The 24,083-nt window shown below is 44.8% G+C and overlaps 1 protein-coding gene across 7 annotated transcripts in view; it reads left to right on the forward strand.

Annotated features, from left to right (window-relative positions):
- Positions 1 to 24,083, forward strand: part of TAOK3 (TAO kinase 3) — a 79,092-nt gene that overhangs the window by 35,260 nt on the left and 19,749 nt on the right. For 4 of the 7 annotated variants that reach the window (XM_038152070.1, XM_038152071.1, XM_038152072.1 and 1 more), the window contains 11 exons: positions 255 to 465; positions 3,048 to 3,119; positions 3,980 to 4,081; positions 4,361 to 4,406; positions 5,016 to 5,112; positions 6,997 to 7,110; positions 8,975 to 9,066; positions 10,992 to 11,085; positions 12,462 to 12,543; positions 15,684 to 15,857; positions 18,614 to 18,820. In XM_038152070.1, coding sequence (XP_038007998.1) covers positions 346 to 465; positions 3,048 to 3,119; positions 3,980 to 4,081; positions 4,361 to 4,406; positions 5,016 to 5,112; positions 6,997 to 7,110; positions 8,975 to 9,066; positions 10,992 to 11,085; positions 12,462 to 12,543; positions 15,684 to 15,857; positions 18,614 to 18,820 — 1,200 coding nt within the window. In that variant the 5' untranslated portion in view covers positions 255 to 345. Of the gene's footprint in view, positions 1 to 254; positions 466 to 3,047; positions 3,120 to 3,979; positions 4,082 to 4,360; positions 4,407 to 5,015; positions 5,113 to 6,996; positions 7,111 to 8,974; positions 9,067 to 10,991; positions 11,086 to 12,461; positions 12,544 to 15,683; positions 15,858 to 18,613; positions 18,821 to 21,355; positions 21,400 to 24,083 lie in introns of those variants that run through there. The other 3 variants (XM_038152073.1, XM_038152074.1, XM_038152075.1) reach the window with 3 other exon arrangements.

A 24,083-nucleotide genomic window follows, 5' to 3' on the forward strand; every position in this document is an offset into this window, starting at 1 on the left:
GACTCTTGAATTCAAGTGGACTTCAGTGTCACTGCAGCACTTGCTTCCTGTGTGAGATAAAGAGCTGTTGTATCCTGAATGCATTTTAATCTCTCTATCTAAATAGGACTAATAATTGAAAAGAATTAGCAGGAGGGAGGAAGCAATGGTGAAGCCTATTGCTGCTGGAAGTGTTTCCTCCGGTGTTGCTGTCAGAGAAGCGTGAACAGAAACACGTGCAGGGGAAACAGATTAAAGATGAACTTTCCCACCAGGTGCTGAGAGCTGTCTGCAAACGGCTTTGTCAATGAGGGAAGGAATTGGCTGGGACTTGAGAGCACAAAGCAGTTCCTAACTCGCTTCACCATGCGCAAAGGGGTGCCAAAGGACCCAGAGATAGCTGACCTGTTCTACAAAGATGATCCTGAGGAAATATTCGTGGGTTTGCATGAAATTGGACATGGAAGCTTTGGAGCAGTTTACTTTGTAAGTAGAGTTGGTTCTTTTTTTGGAGAACAGAATAATTTCAAGTGATGTTTTGGAGGCTTTTGAGCATTTGTAGGAGGAGGTGGTCCTTGAGTTTTTAGTGCTTTGTGTGCATTAGTTTTGTGATGACACATCTCAAAAAGAAGTGTTTCCAAACCACTCCTGATCTCCTTAATGTTCTAGCTGTATTTATATTGTATTTGCAGGGATCCCTGTGGCAGGGAGGAATGATGAAGCTGACTCCATGTTCTCAGAAGGCTAATTTATTACTTTATTATACTATATTATATTAAAGAATTCTATACTATACTAAAGAATACAGAAAGGATACTTACTCAATGCTAAAAAGATAATAATGAAAACTCATTACTCCTTCCAGAGTCCCGACACAGCCTGGCCCTGATTGGCCAAAGAGTGAAAACAACTCCCAGCAGAACCCAATGAAACAATCACCTGTGGGTAAAAACCCCCAAACACATTCCACACGAGCACAGCACAGGAGAAGCAAATGAGAGAAGAATTGTTTTCCTTCTCTCTGAGGCTTCTCAGCTTCCCAGGAGAAAAATCCTGGGCAAAGGGATTTTTTCAGAGAATGTGAATGCCACGTATTTATAGTAGCAGTTTACTATAGTCTTAATAGTGCACCCATCTATCCAGGTCAAGTATATGGTGTTTTTATGCTGAAAGTTGAATTTAAACAGCTGAAAATTAATTTGTCAATCTGGAATTTCAAGATACTTGGAGTTCGTATGCTTGGAAATCTCTACGTTTTCCTTTATGGCAAAAGCAAAGAGAGAGTCCTCAGAGGAATGGGAATTCAAACAGGAAGGATGTATGGCATTCATTGATACACATCTCATTTAATCTGGAAATGAGAAAAATGGTGCTTTTTCAGTTGGTATCAAACAAAGCCAAATCCAAAATACTGGAATTGGAAAGAATTATAATCCAGTTGGCATTAGTGAGACTGAAGTAGAATCAATATTGAAAAAAATCAGTTAAAGCCAAATTAAAGCTGCTTGGAACCATGGTCAGCTACTCAGGAGGATCAGGTTCACTGGAGCTGGGGTTCTGAGTATCAGACAGTAAAGTATTCACATCTGACACATCTAGCTATTATTATGAGCTAATGTAAGTTATTTCAAGCATTCCAATTCACTATTCAGAGTTGTGTGAAGTGATGGAGGTGTTGGGGGAACTGTTGTAAGGAGAGGAACCTTTCATTTTATGTCATATAAGTATTTCATGTATATTTAGAGGGATAACAATATAATTTCTCAAGGTATCATCTCAGGCCCAAAACTGCCTCAGCACGTGGCTGTTCCCCAGGTGTGCTCACACAGCCCTGGAAGTTATCTCAGCCAGGAGCATCCCAAGCTCTTGGTGCAGCCAGAACTTCCCCCCAGCTCTGGGAAGGTGGCAGTGTGTCCTTCAGTGACAAATCCCAGCTGGAAGGACAGACACCATGGTCACGTGGAGCTGCTTGGAATTCATGTGACAGGCAGAAAGAAAGCATAAATACGTCTGAGTAAAACACTCTTGATCTCCTCTCAGCTGAATCAGGGTGGCAAGTGGTGGGGAAGGGCTTTGCCTTATCCCAGAGTTACTCATTTTCAGCTTTCCCTGCCTCATTTGAGGAGTGTGAGCTGTGAAGGGCCTGTGTCACCTCCCTTCAGTAATTCCTGTGCCCCACTGGTTCACTCAGCACAGATTTTCTTTGAAGTCCCCACATGCCTCAAAGAATGTCATTAGTTAATACATTACTTGAAAGGAGGATTTACCACATTTAGCTCCTATTATAGTTTAAGCTTTTAACTGTCACTAATTTTTTTGTCCTGAAAGTGGTTGGAGGTACAGAGATTTCAGCAACTGTTTTAAGACCAAAAGCTTGATATTTTTTACCCTTAACAAGCAGAAATGAGGGCAGTGCCAGTCCAGGCAAGGAGAGATCTTTCCAAACCTGAGTTTTTAGCCTCTGATTACCATCCCTGCCTCATCCAAGCTGCAGAAAAGTACAATTTTGATGGCTACATAATCTTCATCACAAAACTAAGGTCTAGTACAGTGAAAGGAAAGCTTTTTAATTTAGATAAATTCCAGGCTGAATCATCTTCTTGAAGCTGGAAATTGAATTAGCTATTTAAGAATGTCAGTGCTGTATGGAGTTTTTTGGATGAAATCATGGAGATTTTGATGTACCTCTTTATTTGTTTCTTTGGCAGACATTTTGCCAAAGGTTCATCTAAAACGGTTTCTACTGTAATTCCAATAAAACTGTGTTTTGAGGGTTCTCAGTAGAAGCAATATTGGGCCTTTTACATATCAATAGAGAAGCAGCACAAAGTCTGAGGAAGGAACAGTGGACATGGACAGATAAAATCAGGGGAAAGTGTCCTAACAGTTGTGGGGTAAATCATATCCTGAGGAAGATGCCTCTGAGGTGCAGGAGCTTGCAAGGATAAAGGAGAAAAAAGCCTGCATTTGCCACAGGCACAGCTCACTCTGTGGGGAGTGGGGGGAAAATGAAGCTTTTTCCAATCTATTTCTTGCTTTTTTTCAATGTTTCTCTTTCCCTACTCCAGGCTACGAATTCCCACACTAATGAGGTGGTGGCAGTCAAGAAGATGTCCTATAGTGGAAAGCAAACAAACGAGGTGAGAGGAATAAAGGCAATTGTGCATTCAGGAGCTGGGGCAGCTGGAAATGCAGTGGAAATGTGAGCAGTGGAATGAGCTACAGCTTTTAATGCAGGAGCTGCTGCTCCCTTCCATGGGAATCGTGGAAGTTGGCAGAGAGAAATTGAGTTTATGCAAATTTTGACCAATAGTTCGGTTGAAGGAAGTGAGTGGGGATTCGGAATGCATGGATGTGGCTTGCTTCAGAAATAATTTTATTAAGAAGTGTGTTAAGAGCACACTGGAGCACATCTGTCTAAAACTCTTGAGGATCTATCAAATAGCAAAGAGCTGCTGATCTCAGTCTCGTTTCAGTTGTTGTGTGTCAATGGTTCCTCTTGTTTTTGTGTGGAACTTGGACCCACTGGTCCTTTGCACTGGTGTGTGGATGTGCAGGGTGTGTTTGCTAAGAGCAAACAGGGGTGGTTTAAACTCATTTTTCCTTGTTTTTTTCTCCCAAATGTCAGTGGTTCTGTGCTGTGTTACAGAAGGTGAGCAGCTCTCTGCTACTCTCTGTAGTTTCTTACTAACTTTGAGGCCGCTGAACACTTCAATTTACAAAGCAGCAGCATTTAAGTGAAATGTATTGCAGTTAAAATGAGGAAGAAAATTATTTGGCAGTCCTCAAGCTGTTAAATATATCCTGAGGGTATCCCAGTGCTGGAGGGACCCAGACTATGGATTTACAGCTGTGCTTTTGCAACACTGACTTTCCATCTTCATATTCTAAAATAGTTTTATGGTCACTTGTTAGACTGTCCTCCAGTGTGTGGTGCATGAAAGGATGTAAAGGATTAAGATAAATGTATTTTTACTTTTTGGGTTGTTTTTTTCATTAGAAATGGCAAGATATCATCAAAGAAGTCAAGTTTCTCCAGCAGCTGAAGCACCCCAACACCATAGAGTACAAGGGCTGTTACCTGAAGGAGCACACAGCGTGGGTGAGTGAGGGGCATGTGGAGCAAACAGACACTGCAGCACTCAAATCCTCAGCACAGGCTCTGAAATAGCTTTGGGGTTGTGCTGAACAGTACTAAAATAAAGGCAAATTTTGCATCTTCTGATAGAAAGCTAACAAAACCTACTACTTACTTATTTTTTTTCCTTAATCAGGGTGTTAAAGCCCACCATGTGATTAAAATTTGGAATGTAAAGATGTTTCCTAATTTCAAAATGCTTCCAGAGATACTTGAAGGCATGATGTTCTCTTTTTTTTGCAGTTGGTTATGGAGTACTGTTTAGGATCAGCTTCTGATTTGCTAGAAGGTAAGTTTGATATATCTTGGATTTTCTTTTTGCTAGTGCCCCCCACCTGAGCTTGATGGGAGTGAAGTGGAGTTTTGCAGAGGGGACAGGTGTTCTGTCTGTCCTGCTCTATTCTCTAGGAGCAATTCTAGGTTTTCCCAGTGCTACAGACAGTTGGCGTGCACGTTTTAATTTTGTCAAATGAAGGTATAAAAGTGTACAGGTCTGTCCCTGTAATCTGTGCCTTTTTAGGGTGCCTTGTTTTGGAATATCCATAATAAAATCCTGCAGAGATTGTCTTTGTCTTTGCCTTGCAGTGTGCAGGAATAATTGGTTGATGTCACCTCAACAGTGGAGCAGCACCTGCAAAGAAATAGGGGAATCTAAGTCAAAATAGGGAATGAAAGTCAAAGTTTACAAAAACTACAGTTTCTTGGGGGCCAAGATCACAGGATCCACAGTTTGGGTTGGAAGGGACCTTAAAACCCTCTCAGGGAAGAATTCTTCCCTAATTTCTCTTTGTAGCAGATTGGTGGGATTCCTTTCTTTGAAAAACACTTTCTCAGGGAAATATCCCATTTATTTTCTTCTGTTTTGTTTTATTTTCTTGATTTTTTTTTTCCCCTGTAGTTCACAAGAAACCCCTCCAGGAAGTGGAGATTGCTGCCATCACCCATGGTGCCTTGCAGGGGCTGGCCTACCTGCACTCCCACTGTAGGATCCACAGGTGAGGCTGGAGCTGCTGCCCTTCCATCTGCTGCTTCCTGGAGTCTCAAAGCTGCTTGGAAAGTTATTCTACCAACCTTGGGAAAAGTTATTCTGCCAACATTTTCTCTGCCTTGTTGGCAATTGTTCTGTGCAGACCCTGGTAACAAAGGGTACCCGGGAATATTGCACTGAACACTAACAGAAGAATATCACCCTAAATGTGCCAAACAAATAGGAGTTCGCTGAGCTGGACTATTTCTAAGACTAGATAATTTTTCATATTTACACGTGTATAGGTAAAACTGTATTGGTTTTGCATGGCCTGATTTTTGGTAGCAGGAAGGTCACAGAGGTGTGATGGAATCACGATTAGGTGATGGAAGTGTAAGTCAAGGATGAAACTACCTGAGGAGAAATCCAAGCACTTTTCCATGGAAGGCGGCTGAGCCCTGGCACAGCTACCCAGGGAGGGTGTGGATTTTCCCTCTCTGGGGACATTCCAAACCCACCTGGCCACGTTCCTGTGTCACCTGCTCCAGGGGGGTTCACTGGGTGATCTCCAGAGGTCCCTTCCAACCCCAGCTATCCTGTGCTTCTGTGACCAGCATTTCATCCAAAGGCTATGAAGGGTATTCCAGCTTTTCCCTGCTGAGGTGGGGAGGCCAGTCTCCTCACCCAGCAATAAGGTGGGTGAGGGTGAGCAGCGACACATCCCGGCTCTCGTGGCTGCTGCGGCAGAAAGGGACAGGCGGGAGGGCGAGCCCTGCCTGGGCGGGGAGCGGCGCCGCTGCTGCGCACAGCCCCAGCGAGAACTTCCTCTGCCAGTGGGAACGGCGAGGACGTGGGAGAAGAGGCGGAATTTTGGGGTTGGGGACCCGATTTTGGGGTCAGGGACCCGATTTTGAGGTCCGGGACCCGATTCCGGAGCGGCTCCCGCGGCTCCGGCCCCGCGCGGGGACCTGGCCCGGCGCCGCCACCTGGTGGCGAGGGAGCGGCGCTGCAGCCCCCGCGCGGCTGATCGCGCGTGGCCCGGGGGGGGGAAGGAGGCAAATCTTGGGGGTTTTTATTATTTTATCGCAGGCGCAAGGCTGGCACATAGGTTGCTGATACCCGATGTGGCTGTTAAGCCGTGGTGTAGAGTCACAGCGTGGTTTGGTTTGGAAGGGACTTTAAAGTTCATCCAGTGCCACCCCATCCATGCCTTCCACTGTCGCTGGTGGCTCCAAGCCCTGTCCAGCCTGGCCTTGGACACTTCCAGGGATCCAGGGGTAGCCACAGCTTCTCTGGGCACGCTGTGCCAGGGCCTCATAACCCTTATAGGGAAGGATTCCTTCCTAATTTCCCATCTAACCTGCTGTCTGCCAGTGGGAAGCCATTGCCTGTGTCCTGTCCCTCCATCCCTTGTAAACAGGGAATAAATCCCTCTCCATCTTTCTTGTAGGCTCCCTTCAGGTACTGGAAGGCCACAATTAGGTCACCCTGAAGCCTTCTTTTTTCCAGGTTGAACAATTCCAATTCTCTCGGCCTTTGCTTGTGGGAGAGGTGCTCCATCCCTTTGGCTGTTGTACAGGGGAGGTGACAGCAAAGGGGACATCCTGTGCTGTCTCTCTTGTACTTTTGAGGTGTTCATTCTTGCACACACAAGACTTTCGGCCCTTATCCTGCAGCAGAAGTGTTGGGATGTAGCACTTGTGGATGAAATATTCCACAGTATTACTTTTGAAGCAGTGCTGTCCAGGGAATGGGGGAGTACAGGTTACTCTGGGCTTGCTGCTGAAACACTGTCAGTGAATTCCTCTCTGTGTCTCTGTCCCAGCATTACAAATTGCAGACGAAGGCATCTCACCGTGGTTTGCATCATGCTGAATTACTTTTTTTTTTTCTCTTTTTTTCTTTGTTGAAGGGATATAAAAGCTGGAAATATTCTTCTAACAGAACCAGGTCAAGTGAAACTTGCTGATTTTGGGTCTGCATCTATAGTCTCCCCTGCCAACTCTTTTGTGGGAACGCCTTACTGGTGAGTGAAGCCTGCAGTGCTTTAGTCCTTTATAAAACTGCTCTCTTCCCTTTCCAGTACTTCACTATTCAATAACAGTACCTGGATAAAATCTTCATTGGCCAAGCAATTTTCCTGACATCCCTGTGTCCAGATCTTCAGGAAGTCTGTCCTTCCTCGGGGTCCATAAGCAGAGGTTTGGGCTGTGCAGTGCTTGGAGAGGCTCCACTCTTGCAGTGCCATTGGCTTAAAAATACCTCACACTTGCCACAGGTGATGGGACTGAGGCATTCATGGAGAAGGGGGATCCTGTTAGTCTGACTGCAAGTCACACAGCTTCTTCAATCCTGTTTTGAAGGAATTGCTGAAGGTTCACCTGAGTTCCTTGGCATTCCCAGCACTGAGGACCAGCAGAGCTCCACACTTCACTGATTTTGTGGCAGAGGCCCCAGGCAGTGCTGGGAGGTCACCGTGGCCCAGCCTTGGAATGAGGCCGTTTGGCAGGAAGCCTTTTTTTGGAAGAACACAATTTAGGAGGCTGAATTTTTGCAGGCTGGGCCTGCTGCTTCTCTGTCCCTACTTCAACCCTTTATCCTGGACCACCACTGTTCCCAGTTTCCCTGTTCCATTCATAGCTGTACCCACAGGCTGCATTTGTCTGCTGGAAATGCACCTGGTGTGCCAAGGGGCAGCCTGGGGGAGGGTGCAAGGGGTGCCTCTAGGGCTCACCCAGCCTTTGCTTGTCAGCCTGCAGCTACAATGCCTTTGGAAGTAGGGGGATCTCCCATGTGCCAGTGTATTCTGCTAACAGGAAGATGATTGGGTTAATCATTTTTCTTCCCCGTCCCCCTTTTCCCTTTCTTTTCTCCCCCCCTTTCCCTTTCTTTTCTCCCCCCCTTTCCCTTTCTTTTCTCCCCCCTTTCCCCTTTCTTTTCTCTCCCCTTTTCCCTTTCTTTTCTCCCCCTTTTCCCCTTTCTTTTCTCCCCCTTTTCCCCTTTCTTTTCTCCCCCTTTTCCCCTTTCTTTTCTCCCCCTTTTCCCCTTTCTTTTCTCCCCCTTTTCCCCTTTCTTTTCTTCCCCCTTTTCCCCTTTCTTTTCTTCCCCCTTTTCCCCTTCTCTTCTCTCCCCTTTTCCCTCTCTTCTCTCCCCTTTTCCCTCTCTTCTCTCCCCTTTTCCCTTTATTTTCTCTCTCCCTTCCCCCTTCTTTCCCCCCCTTCCTCTTTTGATTCCCCCCTCTTCCTCTTTTGTTTCTCCCCCCTTCTTCCTCTTTTGCTTTTTTCCCCCCTTCCTCCTTTTTTCTCCCCTTTCCCCCTTCTTTTCTCTCCCCCTTTCCTGTTCTTTTCTCCCCTCTTTCCTCTTTTGCTTCTCTCCCCTCCTCTGACAAGCTGCTGCTGTGGTCAGTGCTTGTTCCATTCCAGCACACTCTTCCTCAGCTTGCTGCTGTCTCTCCTGGCCTGTGCCTGTGCTCAAGGGGCTGCAGCCACCTCAGCTGGTGTGCCTGGAGTGTCCCTAAGGCAGCCTTTGCTCTGTGCCTGGCGGGATGGCACCAGAGGTGATCTTGGTGTGCCTGGAGTGTCCCTAAGGCAGCCTTTGCTCTGTGCTTGGCAGGATGGCACCAGAGGTGATCCTGGTGTCCCTGGAGTGTCCCTAACGCAGCCTTTGCTCTGTGCTTGGCAGGATGGCACCAGAGGTGATCCTGGTGTGCCTGGAGTGTCCCTAACGCAGCCTTTGCTCTGTGCTTGGCAGGATGGCACCAGAGGTGATCCTGGTGTGCCTGGAGTGTCCCTAACGCAGCCTTTGCTCTGTGCTTGGCAGGATGGCACCAGAGGTGATCCTGGTGTCCCTGGAGTGTGTCCCTAATGCAGCCTTTGCTCTGTGCTTGGCAGGATGGCACCAGAGGTGATCCTTGCTATGGACGAGGGGCAGTACGATGGGAAGGTGGATGTTTGGTCTCTGGGGATCACATGCATCGAGTTAGGTGAGTGAATACACAGCTCAGGTGGGTAATTAACTCTGCAGTGGGTAATTAACTCTGCAGTGCGTTAGGAACTCCTGCGAAAAGGGAAGGTCCTTATTCCTTATCAGTTCTCCCCTTTAAAATGCCTGACCTGGAGCACCCTGACAGTTGAGTTAAATATTTTTCTGCTGGCAAATATTTTTCTGCTGGCAAATGCACTGTGCTTTCACGTTAGTCTGGTGTGCTCAGTTATTCCCTGGAGAGCCAGAGCATTTTGCTCTTGAGTGAGAGGAAACCATGGTTTGTCATCTGTGTTTTCCAAGCTGCACTCTGTTGTCCCAGCTGTTGTGCCAAGGGAACTGGTGTCTTCAGGACTGTGTGTCAGAGGAGACCTACATTTAATTTTCAATTCTTCTTACTTCCCTGCTCTCTGAAACGAAAGTCTTCAGTCTCAGCTGAAAAGTTTGTGCCATGAATCACCGTGGACAGGTTCTTTATGGGAAGAGAAGAAAAAGGGTTTGCACTTCAGAGGGCAAATGATACACATCCACAGAGCCTGGAGCAGAGGTGGATGTGATGGCAGGTACACAGAGCAGACTCTAAGAGTGTGTTTCAAGTTTGAATATTGACACTGCATGTGCTGAGTAGATTATTTTAAAAAATCAGTTTTGATATGGATTCTATTTAACAGCAGTACACCAATAACTTATTGTGTGGGTGAGTTCACTGACGTCATTGGTGAATGTTTAATCAGCAGAAATGTGTGAGATAACAAAGAGGGGGATGTGCAGAAGAAGTGTTGTCTCCAGAAGTGAGATGGTGTAGATAACCCGTAACTAACATGGCTGTATTTCATGTGCCAGCATGCTGACACTGTCTGTATTTTGACATAAAGAATGCCAGAATTGGAAGTTTTAGGCTTCTGCTGTCGTGCATGGCCAATGATTTTTGTTTGTGTGGAGTTCAGATGTGTCACAGCCTCCCAAGGAGTAAATCACAGCAGCAGGAGAGACTCTGCAACCCTGTGTAGACGCAGTCTTGGTACCAGCATTTCTGTGGAGCTTTTTACTCAGGAACCTCAAAGATGATGGATTTGTTTTCCTTAAAAACACCCTTTTGAGAAGTATTAAACTTTTTAAAACTTCGAACTTTGTGAACGTGATTCCCTGTGTGAACACGAGGTCAGGCAGCAGTGGGACATCTCTTGTTGAGCAGCACTTGGCTTTCTTTGGATGCTGATGTCTTAATTCCTGCTGTAGCTGAAGTAAGTAGTGATTAAGGAAAAGCAGATGTGGTGGTTTGCCTGCATGGCAAAGGGTCTGGCCTGAAAGAACTGAGAAATCCTGGTACCACCGACCTTGGGGAGAACCAGCCTCCCCCAGAACTGTGAGTTCTGCCCTCCTGAGAGGTCAGGGGGTGCTGGCCAGGTGCCCTCTGGGTGCAAGGACTGGGAAGGATTTCAGTGAGAGGGAGTTCATGGCACATCTGGGAAGTGAATTGGGTAAACTGTCCCACTTGCAGTGACAAATGAGGCAGGCAGGCACTTTTTCCTGTAATCCACATGTTCCAGCAGTGCATCAAACATCTGTGGGGACTGATACAATATGTCCTGGCCCTGAACTATGCCTAAGATTAGTTTTAATCAGTTTCAGATGATTTTGCCACAGCAGATCAGGTGTGAGATGTTAAAGTAAAATTTACTGCAAATTCTTCCTTGTAATTTGTATCCTGCTCTCTTTGGATTTTGCCATCTCTTTCCAATTGAACAGCAGCTTTCCTTGAGTGGGTGTGCTGGTTGAACCTGTAATATTAAAATAATTGGTCTAAGTGTGATGACAGCAGCACTGGGTATTGATTTAGCAGTGATACTCTGCTCATACTTCCATACATTTCTCCTTTCTTTCCAGACAGCCTTATCACACCTTTCTGTTCTTTTCTCTTTCCAGCTGAAAGGAAGCCTCCACTTTTCAACATGAATGCAATGAGTGCCTTATATCACATAGCCCAGAACGATTCCCCTAGGTTGCAATCAAATGAATGGTAAGGGAACCATTAACAGCTGATTTTTGTTGTTTCTTTCCCTGAAAATGCCATGTGACACTGCACAGTTCAAGCCTGACAGTGAACATGTTGGCTGCAGTGCAGTGATGTGTGTGTGTGTGTGTTCTCAAATCCTGTGTGTGCTAGCTCAGTTTTGACCTTCTGTCACTCTGACTGTTCTACAATCTAAAAGTGTGGAGGTATTAATTCTGGGGTGTAGCTGCTGTAGGAATTAAAATACTCTCAGATGTGTTAAACCAGCCATGGCTCAGCATCAGCAAAGTTTCCAGCTCCCAAAGATCTCTTGGCAGCAGAGTTGTTAGCATTGCTGTGCAGCTGAATTGTGGAGAAAGGGAGGAGAATGTGGAGGCAATTGGATATTTTTGTCAGTGGAGGACTCCTAAAGCCCTCAGAGCTCTATGGCCACTGAATCCTCCCTGTGCTCCAGGCTTGTTCCAGAATCTGAGTTTGGATACAAGAACACTTGGTTATTCTGAGGGAGCAAAGCTTGCCCTGTTCCCTGTACCCAGGACTGGAATGTTGGTGTTGGGTGATGCTTGGCAGAGTCTGCAAAAGGCTTGAAACAAAAGCTCCTGGTGAAGTGTGGAGTTCCCCCATTTCTCTGCTGGGCATTTGAGCAGCACAACTGTTTAATTGCTGATCATTGTATCAAGACCACTCCAGTTTCTTTATTTCATCCTTTCTGTTTTGCCCATTTTTCAAGGTTCCAGGAGCTTAGTCTGCTGCCTGCAGTGGGGTCTCCACGTTCTGTGCAGGATTTGCAGTGCAGAGCAGAGACAGCTGTGGATAAGCACAGCACCACATCAGTGTTCTGGATTGCAAGCACTTGTTTACAGTGTCCTGCTTGCTCTCTTGGAGTCACCAAGGTGCCTTTTGTGCCTCTTTTAGAGTCCAGTGGCACCAGAAAAATCAGTTTCCTTCTTTCCAGCTGGGATCAAACCTCAAATAAAGCCTCAAGTGTTAAACTGAGCACTGAGGCAGGGTTCCCTCTGTAACCTCCCAGAGATCAGTGAGTGCATTTCTGGAGTTCCCAATAATTCCACTGTTCTTTGTTTTTAAGCAGTTGAAGTAAAATCAAAAATAGTGACTGGTACACATAGTTCTCACTTGGTTTTCAGTTTGTGCTTCAGTTTCAGCTGTGTCCATGTTGTTTCAATAACCTTTAATTGGGAAAGAATTGGTGAGATCAACTTGGAATTTGGAAAAACTCAGTTCTTTCTCTGCCTTAAAACTTAAGGACAATTTAGTCAGCATTTTTCTTTTGGTTTGCACTGATAAGTTTGAATATATACCAGATCCTGAGCTTCTTCTCTTAATTTAGTTTTTAATTTTTTTTTCATTGTTTGATTTTTCAGGTCAGACTCCTTTAGGGGATTTGTTGATTACTGCTTACAGAAAATACCTCAGGAAAGGCCATCATCAACAGATTTGTTACGGGTAATTTATCAAATCTTTTCCAGAAATCTGGGGGAAATCTGTTTGTCTACCAAAATAATTGAAAAGATGGCGAACAAATATTTGCCCTTACAAAAATCCACTCTTTGGCTGGCTTTTTTTGGTTTTCTTTTTCCCCTCCATTCATGCATCACACTTAGCAGTTAAAATAGCATTAAGGGGATAGGCCAAGGCTGACTTCCTCCCCTAATCAAACCACCAGACCCAAAAGTTCTTTAAATCCCTTTAATTATTTCTATACTGAACACAATTAATTCAACTCATTTTGGAAATAACTGGATCACTTTGGAAGGGGTTTTTACAGGTCCCTAATTGCCAAGAGCCTGTAGGAGGGGGACCTGGAGTGATGTGTGTAGAGTTTGCCAAGGTTTTGTCAGTGAATCATGATTCAGTTCCAGTTTAAGTAATTTGGGCTGAGTTTTCCTGGGAAATAGAGGAACTGTTTACAGCTGCAAGGGCTTTGCTTTTGGGAAATTCAGGAGCATCCTTCCATTAGAAGGTAGGGGGATGTGAAATCCTGTCCAGCCCCTTTTCCATCAGGCCTTGGCTTTTCTTTTAAGTATTGCCTTTTTAAAAGTTGATTATTAGCCCTGCTCTCCCTCTGGCTGCCAGTGACCTCTCCAGGTAAATGATGAAGGAGCTGTTTGTGCTCCCTTTGGCACCTGGTATATTTTTTTTATTTCCTGTGGTACATTTGTGCTGTGGTAAATAATCAGTGTTTTGTTCCCTGGTTCTACTTGCAGCACCCTGACCAGCTAATAGGTTTATGTTGTGAGTTTTGGAATGATTCATTCCAGGGGATTGGCAGCCTTGCTGCTCTCTAGGAATAGGCTGAGTTCATTGAAGGATGTGATTTCAGGAGTACCTTAGGTTGGAGTCTGTACAAACAATTAGAGCTGAGATCTGAGTGTGAAATACTGTATATTCCATATTTTATATTTTATTTATGTTTATGTCTGCCCTACGCTTTTCACATGGTCACATTTTAATATTTGAGCAAACACATAGAATGGATTTAGGTTCAGGATCACGATTTCAAATGCTTTGCTGCTTTCTAAAAATGATCTACAATGAGGTAAAAATGGGTTCTTTTTTGTCCTAATCATAAGTAAGCTGCAGATTGTTACTGTTCACAGAGAAATAAATGGTGGTTATCTGCATTGAGGAGCAGAAATGATTCATTTTGTTTCTGTGTGAAATGGTGTTAAGAACTTTTAGCTCTGATTCAAAAATAAACACCATCACTACAAGCAAAATTGGGTACTGAAATGACTGGCTGTCCCCAGTAGCAAAACTCAAATGCAATGCAGTTTGAATTCTATTAAAAATGAGAAATCAGCTTGTGGCATGATGCTTTCCTAGTTTATTTACAAATCATTAAAAGATTATTAGCTCATCCTTTCAGCTCTTCTGTTGAAGGCTCCTGTTTTAGGAGGGCTCCATGTGCTGCTCACTCCAGCTCCAGGGGATGAGTTCACTCATGAGTGAGCCCACAGGAGAGCTGGGAGGCTGAGCAGGCAGAGGTGACCCTCCTGAGAATTACCTTGCAGGTGGGTCCAGCTGTTGAGGCTCTAACAAAAGCCCCTTATGGCATTTGCAATGTTCAGTAGAGAGCAACTCTCTTTCTTTTTTTTCCATTGCCAATTTTTCTGTTTTCACTGTTTTTCTATTTGCAGAGGATATCTGTGCCCTAAAGCCATCCCTCTCGGGAGCCACTAAGCAGCACACCCAGCTGTAGGGATCCCATAAAAGTATTGGCAAGTGTTCACTCAGGTTGTCTGCTTTAGCCAAGGTTAATGGGAAAGCTGGAGACTTTTATATCCATTGCCAGCTGTACAGTGCAGGAGAATGTATCTGATAAATCAGAGAAGAGGCTTTAATCATGTTCCTAAAGACCGTTAAAGAATTTATTAAATCTGCACTTAAAACCTGTGCAGGAGTTGGCAAGAGTCTGATTTGATTTCAACTCTGGCTACAAAGGCTTTAGGTGTAAATAAACTTTGTAGTCTCCTTGCTGGTTTTATGTGCAAATTCAAATAGATGGATGCAGGATAAATCTTTGCAGGTTGGTTCTTCTTTGTTCTGGATGCATTTTGTTCATTCCTGTGCCTCCAAGGTTTGAAGTGTCACCCTGTGTGTTTTGAGTGAACCCACTCAGAAAGGGACAAATCATCTGTGCAGCCTGGAGAGCTCAGAAAACCTGACCCCTGCACAAGCTCAGTGTGTTTGGAGCCTTTGAGAAAGGCTATTACCAGTTATTGAACATGAACAGATAAATTGCAAGAATGGGAGGTGTCACTTCAGGGGTCTGACAAGCCCCCCACTGTCCCAGTTGAGCCCCAGAGTCTGCAGTGAGGTGTTCTATCTCCTTTAACAGGCCCCCACTGTCCCAGTTGAGCCCCAGAGTCTGCAGTGAGGTGTTCTATCTCCTTTAACAAGCACCCACTGTCCCAGTTGAACCCAAGTCTGCAGTAAGGTGTTCTGTCTCCTTTAACAAGCCCCCCACTGTCCCAGTTGAACCCCAGAGTCTGCAGTGAGGTGTTCTGTCTCCTTTAACAAGCCCCCCACTGTTCCAGTTGAACCCCAGAGTCTGCAGTAAGGTGTTCTATCTCCTTTAACAAGCCCCCCACTGTTCCAGTTGAACCCCAGAGTCTGCAGTAAGGTGTTCTATCTCCTTTAACAAGCACCCACTGTCCCAGTTGACCCCAGAGTCTGCAGTAAGGTGTTCTATCTCCTTTAACAAGCCCCCCACTGTCCCAGTTGAGCCCCAGAGTCTGCAGTAAGGTGTTCTGTCTCCTTTAACAAGCCCCCCACTGTCCCAGTTGAACCCCAGAGTCTGCAGTAAGGTGTTCTATCTCCTTTAACAAGCACCCACTGTCCCAGTTGAGCCCCAGAGTCTGCAGTAAGGTGTTCTATCTCCTTTAACAAGCCCCCCACTGTCCCAGTTGAGCCCCAGAGTCTGCAGTGAGGTGTTCTGTCTCCTTTAACAAGCCCCCCACTGTCCCAGTTGAACCCCAGAGTTCACCCCAGTGAGGTGTTCTGTCTCCTTTAACAAGCCCCCCACTGTCCCAGTTGAACCCCAGAGTTCACCCCAGTGAGGTGTTCTGTCTCCTTTACCCCAGCACGATTTTGTCCGCCGGGAGCGACCGCCCAGGGTGCTCCTAGACCTGATCCAGAGGACCAAGGATGCAGTGAGGGAGCTGGACAACCTGCAGTACCGGAAAATGAAGAAAATCCTCTTCCAGGAGACACGGAATGGCCCCCTGAACGAGTCCCAGGAGGAGGAGGAGGTACTGGTAATGGTTTGTTACCCCATTCACACTGTTACCAGTTATTTCAGGGCCAGGGAGATGTTCTTGTCCTTAAGGTGGCAGAACAAGCCCAGCCTAGGTGAGGAATGTTGTTGGAATCTCATCTGGATCAGCAGAGAGGCAGGAGAGGATGATGAGTGAAAGTAGTCCTTGCTCAATGTTAAAGCTGCCAATTACTGTCCATGTGGAACTTTGGATTTTTTTCCAGTGCTGCCCTTTCTTCTGGAAGCCTTAGGGAAGAAACTCATTCTGAGGGAGGTTCTCTGTGAGAAGTGGCTCCCAGCCTGAGTGGAGGAGGGTCTTTGACAGCCCAAGCTTTTCTTTCTCATCTGCACAGTCCAAATAACTCCATTAATGTTAATATTTTTTCAATTACCATAACTTTACTGTAAAGTAGTTGGCCTCTCATGAGCTGAGAAGCAAATCACCAGATTAGTAAGACTTATTTTTTTTTAATTCTTTAACATTAAAGAAGAAAAAGGTTAAAGACCTAAAATGCAACCTCAGTTTAAATCTTGTAATAAACAACCCACTTAATCAGTGTATGATAATTGACCCTAAGTGTGGCTGAGAGAAGGAAACCAATCATTTTTCAATTGATGAGCTTAGATGGAAATTAATGTCACTTCGTGCAGGCACAATGCATAAATAAATCCATTACTACTTCTCAATGAAAAACACTGACAGACAAATTGATGTCTGTGTTCCTTTGCTCCAGTGGAGTGAGGCAATAACACACAGCAAGGTGCCCAAGCTCAGAGGATCTTCAGGGGCTTGGGTTTGGGGTTTGAGGTGTCAAATGCTCCTCGGAAGCTAAACTGGTTGAAGAAATGGGCTTGTGGGTCTCAGGTGGAGCTGCAGGAGGAGGGGACTGGCACTTTGGGAAGATGCCCCAAAGGAGCAAGAACAGCAACTGCTGTGATTGAAGGTCCTCTCCAGCTTCCAGACCTGGAGCTTAGCTGGGGACTGGGGGATTGTCAGACTTATGCACTGAAATCTTCCAGTTTCTCTCCCCACAAGTAACAAGCTGTCAGCAGAGTGCCAGGGAATGGTTTCCCACTAGGCTGTTGAGCACTTGCAGCTCAACAGGAAACACGTGGTGGTGTTTGGCTCCAAGGTGTGTTTTCTGTTCCTCCCATCCCCGCTCCTGAAGAGAGCAGGGAGAAGAGCTGTTGTACCTGCAGGGACGGCAGGGATGCAGCTGACACTCTGCATGTACACAGCATGCTCTGCACTGACCCCGAGCCCTGTCCCAGCACAGGAGGTGTCCCTGCTCGTGTGTGTCACTAACTGGCCAGGGAGAGCAGCCCTAGCACGTGCAGCAGTTACTGCTGAACTGGGGATACAGCCTGCTCCACTGGAAACGCCACCAGGCGCTTCCTTCTACCCTGGGCTTTCTAAGATTTCTTAAAAATCTTTAACATGCAAAATGTTACTAATGCTTTCCTCAGAGCTCTTCCAAGAAGGTGAAAGTTGAAGTCAGGAAGCCAGTGCTAAGGCTGCCTATGCAATCCCATCTCTGTCCTTCCTGCATAAACGTTCATTAGTGACACAGCCTCAGATCCTTCATTATGTGATTTCTTCTGCAACTCTACATAAACATAAAATGAAAATATTTTCATTCCCCTGTGCCTATGTTCTCTGTAAAATAGTATTATTCTGGATTTTAAGTGCTCTCACGCAGGCTCTGAATGATCTGCTGATTGCTTAAAAAATAATCACACAATCAAAGGCAAATCTCTCATGTCTCAATTTTATCTTTCTGTCAGTCTCCAACAAAATGAGTTCCCTGTTAATTGATTTGTAATGGAATTCTCCCCGAGCTCCCTTCAGAGGCCAGGGCAAACTGGATGCAGCAGCAGGCTGCTCGTTTAGTGAGTCAAGGCTGCTTCACCCCAGGAGCTGAAGGATGTTCAGAGTTCTGTCCTCACTGTGAGCTCCTTAGGAGCCTCTTTGGTGCCACTAGTTAATTACAAAGGACTCCATAAATTCTCTCAATCAGTCCAGACTAAGTGCATACTCTGGCGTTACTGTACTCCTATGGGTATGGAAGAAGAAAAAAGGCTGCTAACTCCTGATATTTGGCTGTAGAATCAAGAATACCTTTTATACGAGGAATCTTTTTTTATGTATATCCAAGTTTTAACCCCTATAATAATGCAAACTGGTCTGAGTCAGCTGCTAAGATTCTTCACTCACCTTTATCTTGGCTGAAAACACAAGGTTCAAGGGGTTTTTAGCTTGATAAAATGGAATTGCTGACTGCTTGGGCCATGGAGGTTAAAACCTCCACACCATATAGAATATATAAAATAATAAATAGATTGTCTTATATATTTTCTGATTCAGGAAATGTGTTATAGCAGATCCTGACTTGAAGCATTATTTTAATTCAAACTTGGATAATTGCTCTTAATTATGAGGCTCCTTCCACCAGCCATCCAGTATTCTTGGATGTCTCCTATAAAGCCAAGAGCCATGCCCAGAGTTTAGGATGTGTGGAAAAAGACTGGCTTGAAACCTGATGTGATCAGATTGCAGGGAAAAAGGCGGAAGCTGCCTGCCTGATATGGAGCATTCCAGAACCCAAACAGTCCTTTGAGATGCGCAGTTGGCAAAATAATGCCCAAAGACCCTTGAAGTCTGCAGAGTCACCTTTAAAACAAAGCCTGGGCATTGCAGGCACGTGCTGGGCAGGTGATCTCCTGCAGGATCTGTAACTGATGCCCCTTGTTTTATAGGACAGTGAGCATGGATCAAACCTGAGTAGGAAGATGGACAGTCTGGGCAGCAACCATTCCATCCCCAGCATGTCTGTGAGCACAGGCAGCCAGAGCAGCAGTGTGAGCAGCATGCAGGAGGTCCTGGATGAGAGCAGCCCTGAGCTGGTCATGATGCATAGTGACGAGAGCACCATTAATTCCACCTCCTCCGTTGTTCACAAGAAGGTACGTGTGCCCTGCTGCTCTGTGCTGAGAGCAGGAGCTGCTGCTGGGCTTGCCAGAGTCAACTTCTGTGGGGTTTTTGTCTTGAAAAGCATCTAAAGAACCTCTGCCCATGAAAAGAGGTTGCTACTCAAGGAGCTGTCAGTGCCTGGGCAGGGTTACCCAGGCTCCCCGCATGCCCAGCCCTGCATGTGCACCTCTTCCTCTGCTTGGGACATGCTTGTTTCCTTGGGTATGCCTGTGCTGTGCTCTGTGTTGGTCCTGGCAGCCCAGCTAACCCTCTGCCAGGCACAGTGTGTGATTCAAACCTGCCTGCACCTGGATTTCCCTTGTGAGGAGTGGAAGTGTGCAGAGCTTTGGACCCTTCCCACGAGGTACGTTTGGAGTCCAGTCCCACTCGATGCTTTCCTCCTCCTTTGCTGCATGCTGTGATCTGATGCCTTTCCTTTTCCTAGGGCTGGATCTCGAGCTTAGGTTGTCTAGCTGTAAGCCAGCATCTCATCTCCACTGTTTATCTGACTAAAATAGTTTTGGCTTGGCCTTGGCAGTGTCATTTGCTAGTGGGCAGTAAAATGTAGGTTGGTGGTGTTGGTTTCATTTGCAAGGAACTTCAAAGTGTACATTTGCTTTTTGCCAGAGGAGCTAAAACATTGCAGCAGCATGAAAAGTATGAATTTCTTGTTTGTAAAGTTACAGTAAGGCTTGGTTGTAACTAACTAAATATTTGTAGGCAGTTTTTTCCTCCTGAAGTGCAGGGTTTGTGACGTTGAATATCAAGAACTATTGAAACATTTTGTCTTCAACAAAACACGGTCTTACATATTTAAAGGTACTGGCAGAGAAGTTGCAAAGGTTTTAGGGGTTTTCCTCTTTCCTAAAGACACTTGACAGCATCTTTAGAGAAGATTGTTTATTCAGAAAGGTGAAAATAAGGTGTTAGGTACCAAATGCCAGCCCATGGAACTGTCCTGAATGAAGAGCACCACTGATGGATGTTCTTGGTGGTTATGATTGGAGCTCTTTCTTATTTTGTGTAGGCTTTCAAAACGCGTGTTAACTTTAATTTCACATTGTTAAATAGCCATATTTACTTGTGCATTGAAATGGAAGTTTGAGGGACTGATTTACACATATAATCACTGCTCAGAGTTGTTATATTTGATAAAAACAAAACATGAGCTGTTCCCACCAGACATAAATGGCATTTGTGAAAGGAGTGGAGTTCCTGCTTGCTTTAAGATGAATATTGTGTTTTATAATGGTTGTATGACACTTGTAAAGTATAAATACAGCATTTCTGATGCTGTAAATTCAGTCCTCCTAGACTTGTGTGTAGGATGCACAAACAGGACACCACATGGAAGTTTTTATCTGGTTTGGAAAAACCCAAGGTGTCTTGCACACTTATAACTGAAGTATTATAAAAGAAATCACCTCTAGATCACTTAACAAGTGTTTTAGGGTGATTTTGGGAGCAGAAAGCCCAGGTCTGCACTGATGCTCTTCACAAAACAGTTAATGATTGGCTAGGACTGCTTGATCCTTGGAGTAGATTCCTTCTCCATTGGAAAATGTTTCCTTCTGCTGTATGTAATTAATAAAGCAGGTTTAGGCTCTGCATAGCAGGACACATTCCACTCTGCAAATGTATTGTTTTAATTTAGTCCACTACTTTTTTATTCTTTGTTACTTTGGGGAATGCAATTTTAAATGGAAAGCTGCTTTACGTGTGTATTAATACATATGAAGAGACTAAAATTGGAGCTGGACATTTCAGGGGGATTTATATCCACATACATCCCACTTTATTTTCAAGGTAGAAGTTCCTTGTTCTGCTAAGATTTCAGTTTGTTTTTGTGCTTTGACTGCATTTCTGGAAACTGGGATGAAGCTGAGTTTTGGGTATCACTCTGGAGCCCCTCACAAACACAATGGGAAGAACCTGGGCTTCAAGTTTAATTTAAGCTCTTGTTTTGCATTTAATCAGCCTTTAAAGGCTCAAAAGAAAATACTGATGAACATAAACAGCATTTTGTGGGTACAGGGTCACATATGAGATGGTTTTGACACTGGTGAAGTCAAAAGTGTTGTATAAAATTGTGGTATTCCACAAATGTGTTAATGAACAACCTTCAGATTGTGGAAAGGGTCCAAGATGGCAAAATGGCTTGGGGTGTTGATATTTTCTATGGCTCAGAGCTCTAAAAAGTCAGAGCCCTTCTGGTGTTTTGAGCCACAGCCCCAGAATGTCACATGCAGGTAGAATGTAGGGTGGAGGAGTCTGTGGTGGTGTGAGATGCAGTTCTCAGCCTTCAGTGCTTCCAGCTGCTGCCTGGTGTGGAGAGCCAGGCTGGGCTGGCCTTGGCCACCTTGGAAACCAGGAGCAGCCCATCCCTGAGTGGTGCTTGGCTACGAGAAGCCTTAGGCACCTGAGGAGCACTCCTGGCATCTGTCCTGTGACCTACCCTGAGGCAGAGGCTTAGGCTGATGGAATAAAAGCACTTGTAAACAACTCATTCTCTTTCTTTTTTTTAACAGCTGCTAGTTGGCTGTAACTTCCAAAAATGTTTTGTGGTCACAGGGTAAGTGAAATGACCTGTTCTGATCTGGTTAATTGTCACTGGCTATGCTAGTTCATGGCAGCCAAGCTGCTTGGGGTTTGCTGCACTTGGGATGAATCCTCTGTGGAAAACAACCTCTTCCACAACACAGCAGAGCTCCATGCTTTTCATCTTGTGCTTAGAGCAAAGGTGACCCCTACCTGTCAGAGTACACCTGTTAGGCTGGAAGAAGAATCACCAGACAGGACTAAAACATTGAAAATAATATCAAGCCATAATTGAATGTGGAGCTTTTTGTGTTATTTAGTTTAGAGCTGTGTCCTGAACTCCTGGGAGGAAAAAAATGGCAATCAGTGAGCTACTCAGGCAGGAAGCCCATCCTTGGGATCAAACCCTGCTCCCTCAGGAGGACACCTTAATCACCAGCATATTATTTTCAGGAAATTCAGACGTCTGGCTTGGATGAGGAAGTTCTCCTTGCCCTTTTGCAGGTTGGTGAGCTCCTCCATGTCCATCTTAGTATGTCCAGTGTAAGAGCTCTGTGTCTCTTCTGAATACGGTTAAATAACTCTGCTGCTCCATGCGAGGGGCATCTTGCCTATGGATACACATTGTCACATCCATCTCCCTTCAGGAGTTTTCAGCTGCACAGGCTGAGAGCTGAAGAGTCAGTGACAGGTCTGATACAAACCCAATTGTACCTGAGAGCCCCAAAAAATGACAAAATGGGGCAGGGAGTAAAACTCCAAATATACTGTGCTTCAAAGACACATAACACAGACTTTAAAATCAGATAAATAGCAGTTAATTCATCTTTAAAATGAGGGTAAAGATTTTTAACTCCCAGAGTAAGACAATAGAGTGAGTATAAGTATCAGCTGGTGCATCAGAGATGTTTTGTCACCTGTTTTGTTCAGCTGCTGGTAAAAGGCAGTGTTGGGCACAGGTGGCTTCCCAGAAATATTATTTCATTGTCCTCAATGAATTTATTATGATTTTATTTCTGCAAAACTATAATAATAAGGTGTTGTAATCTTTTAATCTAAACAAAAAGCCAGTACAATATTGGGTTTTTTCAGCTGCAGTACTCAGCTGTTGCTTTTTCTTGCTTCAATCTTAAAATCATCAGTGATTTCTGAAACTTGGGCAGTAAAATGTCAGAGAAAACTTGTGATTAAGATCTGGTTTATAACAAAAAGATGGAAAAGGGGATCTTTGTCATTGATCATCACAAATTCTCTCCCAATGTCTGTAATAATAAAGTACATTTACAATAACTGCTGCAACTTGAGTGACTTCCCAGATCCTGTAAATTAACCTGTGCACATCTCCTGTTGCTGCTGCAATTAATTTCAGCATTTGTGGAGAATTCTGTGCATGGAGAGAGCTTAAACCTTCCTGTTGATTATGGAGGCACTTAAAGCAGTGTATTAAGACAAATGGTGGCACACTGTTGTTTTCCTTGCTCTTTAAATTCCTAGAAAGCAGAGATTTGCTGCAATTCCATGGAAGTCCTTAATGGGGCTTGGAAATTGCCTTTCCTGTTTGTGTGGGAGACTGGCAGCTCTTGCAGTTAATGAGTCCTCATGTGTTTCTGGAGGTTTTATTTGGTGTGCATAGCAAAAAAAAAAAAAACAGTGGCAAAGGGAATGTTTCTCCTGAGGAGAAGGTGGAGGTGTCCCGGCTTTGGGCTGGGCAGAATTTGGATGGCAAAGGCCTTTTTTCAGTGAGGAGAAGGATGAGAAGACAGTGTGTGGTAGAACTAGGGTGGGACTCGGAGCAAAATCCACTCTGTGTTGGATTTTGAGCTCATGGTTTGACACAAACTCATGGTGAGGTGCTCAGACAGTTCACCAGGAGCAGCCATTCAGATCCAGCTGGAAGCACCACTGGAAGCTCCACCAGCTCCTGTCAGATAATGCTGTGGGGATGTTTGAGAATGGTTGTGTCCTGGCAATGTCCCAGCCAAATCCCCCCTTGGTTTGGATCAACCTCAAGACTGTTTATATGGATGATACAGTCAGAAGAACAAATTATTCCTTGAGTAGGAAGTTGAAGATTCTGGATTGTTGGCCCTGAAGAAAAGGATTTTAATGAGTGAGTTATGAGCTGAGCATGCCTAAAGTTGCATCCTTAAGGTCAATATTGCAAAAAGCCACAGATAACAGGTGGGAAATGAAGTGTATATAGAAGATACCTTACTTTAAAAACAAACCAGGGTTTGAAGTACATATTTGGGGCTGAGAGGTACCCTGACCCAAACTTGGTGATTTTCTGGGATGCCTTCAGTCAGATTTTGTTTATTGGGTGCCATGAGCTAAATTGCCAGTTTTGGGTCTTTGTTTCCCACACATCTGAAGCTAAAAGTTGGAAACAAAATTTCCATATCTGTGCCAACAGTTATGACTGCAGTGTCTCTTAGCAAGTTGTTGGGAGAAGAAGAATTCTATTTTAAAATAAAAGTAGCAAAATTCTGGTTTTCTGGGTTTGTAGGGAGATGTTTGTCTTTGCCATCAGTCACCTCATCTGAGGAAGGCTGATGGAGATGTGGCTACTCATAGATTTATTTCTCTTGCCAGCTGAGTTTTTTGTCCCCTTGAAATTGGTCCTTTGGCTTGCTCAGTTGCAAAGGAATTTTCCCATTCCTTGCCCAGCTGAGTTTGAAATGCAGAATGTGGTTAATTCACATTCCTGAAGGGCAATTT

The sequence above is a fragment of the Motacilla alba genome, chromosome 15 (assembly GCF_015832195.1).
Source record: "Motacilla alba alba isolate MOTALB_02 chromosome 15, Motacilla_alba_V1.0_pri, whole genome shotgun sequence".
Lineage (NCBI taxonomy): Eukaryota > Metazoa > Chordata > Aves > Passeriformes > Motacillidae > Motacilla > Motacilla alba.